At 38.4% G+C, this 2,500-nt stretch overlaps 2 protein-coding genes across 5 annotated transcripts in view; both read right to left on the bottom strand.

Annotated features, from left to right (window-relative positions):
* The window catches only part of LOC138027712 (short-chain collagen C4-like), a 31,169-nt gene that overhangs the window by 21,995 nt on the left and 6,674 nt on the right, over positions 1–2,500 (bottom strand). The gene's annotated exons all lie outside the window — the stretch shown is intronic.
* The window catches only part of LOC138027700 (short-chain collagen C4-like), an 11,278-nt gene that overhangs the window by 1,665 nt on the left and 7,113 nt on the right, over positions 1–2,500 (bottom strand). Inside the window, exons 3-5 of one of the 3 annotated variants that reach the window (XM_068875279.1) lie at positions 1,854–1,915; positions 1,061–1,137; positions 652–768 (exon numbers count right to left, since the gene is read on the bottom strand). In XM_068875279.1, coding sequence (XP_068731380.1) covers positions 652–768; positions 1,061–1,124 — 181 coding nt within the window. In that variant the 5' untranslated portion in view covers positions 1,125–1,137; positions 1,854–1,915. Of the gene's footprint in view, positions 1–651; positions 769–1,060; positions 1,138–1,853 lie in introns of all 3 variants that reach the window. The other 2 variants (XM_068875278.1, XM_068875277.1) reach the window with 2 other exon arrangements.

Genomic DNA, 2,500 nt, shown 5'->3' on the forward strand with positions numbered 1-2,500 from the left:
GGGCTCTACCATGCTATCTTGCTGCATGCTATGGTGGGGTCCAAAAGATAATTATTTTTCCTTTGTTCACTGCAGAATCCATTGGTCAGGTGAGACTACTATTCTCTCTTTTTTTCCAGTACTGATGGAGAGGATTGAGGTAGATTTTAACTTGGATTAATGTTTTTCCAAGTTTTGGCTCTTTCTCTCAGAAACGGCCACAAATAGACCATTTTACAGTTGTAGCTAAGTTACCTGGCCTAAGAATGGAAGCAAGGCTGCCGGTGACCCTGCATTGGTGCAAACCTTTGTGCTTTTCTAATGTTAATGGAGACTAATTAGAATTACAACAACACAATTTACATGGTAAAAGCAGTGAGGTTTGTATCAATACCTTGCAGCCTCTCATAGGCTAGGTCACTGAGCAAACCGTGACTGTAAATTGGCCTATTTCGTTGTAAACACCTCCTTCTCCCATACATAATATAAATTTGATATATAATTGGCAGGATGGTTTTATTTATGAGGCACGAAATAGGACAGTGTTATTAGGGGTGCTTTCTTTACAGTTTCAGACGTTTTGACCAGAAGACAGCGACATCTATGACACCTCTGTTAAGTGAAGTTTTAATATGGGCACGTGGTCTCTGAGCAGTGTAAAGTTTCGTTTACCTTTGGGGCCTGTTTTTCCATCCGAACCAGGCTTACCAGCCAATCCTGGTGTCCCTGGTGGACCAGGGGGTCCAGGAGGTCCCATCTTTTCCTTTCCACTGTTTTGGGTATGCTTTCCTTTGAAATTGAAAATGGTACAAAAGAGTTAGAGTTCATAATCGGTGATTCCTTAAAAATCGTCGTTGGCAGTTACATTAACCTTCAATTACTTTCTGTTAAAGAAAATAACCTGAACAAAATAACGTTTTTATGCCAGAATATTGTTGCGCTCATGTACTGGCATGAACATTGCAAATCACGGAAGAGTTTATTTTCTGTTTTGCCTCTAAGAAATGAAAAACTTTTATCACTGAATAGCTTTTCTTTTGAATGTCATTGTCTTATAATGAAGGGTGGGTTTGATACCAACCCAAAAGGTAGGCCACAAGTGAATTGTAAGAATCCCCACTTGATCCCACAGAAGGGAACCGCATCAGTGCATCAAATCTACCAAAAAAAAAAAATAATAATAAAAATAAATTAAAGTGTTGATATTCATCAGAATTGTTGATTGCGATGAGATGGTGATGTCTGAGCTATAAGAAAGGCGTTCAAACACAAACAGGTGAAGGCATAATTATATTTTAGGGAAAGAACTTTCAACCCGCATATAACTATCCGTGTTGTGTTATGTCAACATTGCAATGTTAAAGAGTTTTCAGGAGATGGTACAAACGTTTGATTCCGTAGTTCTCATTGCATGAACAAGCCCTGCCGACATGTGGAAAGTTCTTAGTCGTGTGATTTTATTTCTCTTTTTGTTTTTGTTACAGCTGACATTTTACATGATATCCTGCATGGAGTGGCGAAAATAACATCACTCTTTCCTTCGAATCTTTGATGCTTCCAACCACTTACATTTTCCCATCGTTTGGATAAATACCTCCAAGCGGGGGAAGTTTTCTAAACTCGTTTCTCTAGTTTGTCTCGTGTCTCCAGTTCGTTTCTCTAGTTCGTTTCACTCAATTGGTAAAATATATTTGATTTTAGCGAAAAAAATTCTCTTTCTGTGCAAGAATCGATAGACATATTCACTCCTTACCTCCTGAACGTCACACACACGCACAAAAAAAAGAAACTACAGCAATATTTCATTTGGAATTAAATTAACTGGCAACATCTTTTAGTTATTACTGCTGGGAACACGAATAATTAAGACATACCAAGTTTCAGGAGAAAGTTTCAGCCTTCGCTAAATCCCGAGCCTGAATTTTATTTCTGAAAACTATAAAAATGTAAACTCCTAATACATGAAGAATTATATAGAAATGTTATCAAATAACATTAGTGGTCAAGCCTGACTCGACGAAGCAGTTATCAGCGTGGACCTCCGTTAGCGAAAAATACAGTAAATACAACATTGGAGACAATAAACAAATGAAGAAAAAATTTAAAAGATTTCTCCCTGAGTTAGTCTGTTGTATTGGGAGGGTAAGGAGCTATGGATTATCGAGGACAAACCTCTCTTCAAGGCTTTTCAGTCGTTGTTCAAAGCTTTGTGGGTTTTGAGTGATGTTTTTCTTAATTCCTCTGCGTTCGCGAAACAGCATCGACTCAGGCGTTTGTCCAGTTGCATGGTTATTGTGAGTTTTTGGGCGCTGATCATCCATGGCTGAGATATGAGCCAAAATGGTAAAGCACATCATTAACACAACAAGGAAACGCAAACCACACCAAGGGGTTTTCACTTGCGGATACTTCATAGCTGACGAAATAGTCTTCTTTGATCACTGCCTTCGGTACAAGTGGAGTATCAAGTTGGAGAAACGAAATAAATATACCGTAAGCGAACCACTAGAATAATGTTTTA

The sequence above is a fragment of the Montipora capricornis genome, chromosome 12 (assembly GCF_036669925.1).
Source record: "Montipora capricornis isolate CH-2021 chromosome 12, ASM3666992v2, whole genome shotgun sequence".
NCBI lineage: Eukaryota > Metazoa > Cnidaria > Anthozoa > Scleractinia > Acroporidae > Montipora > Montipora capricornis.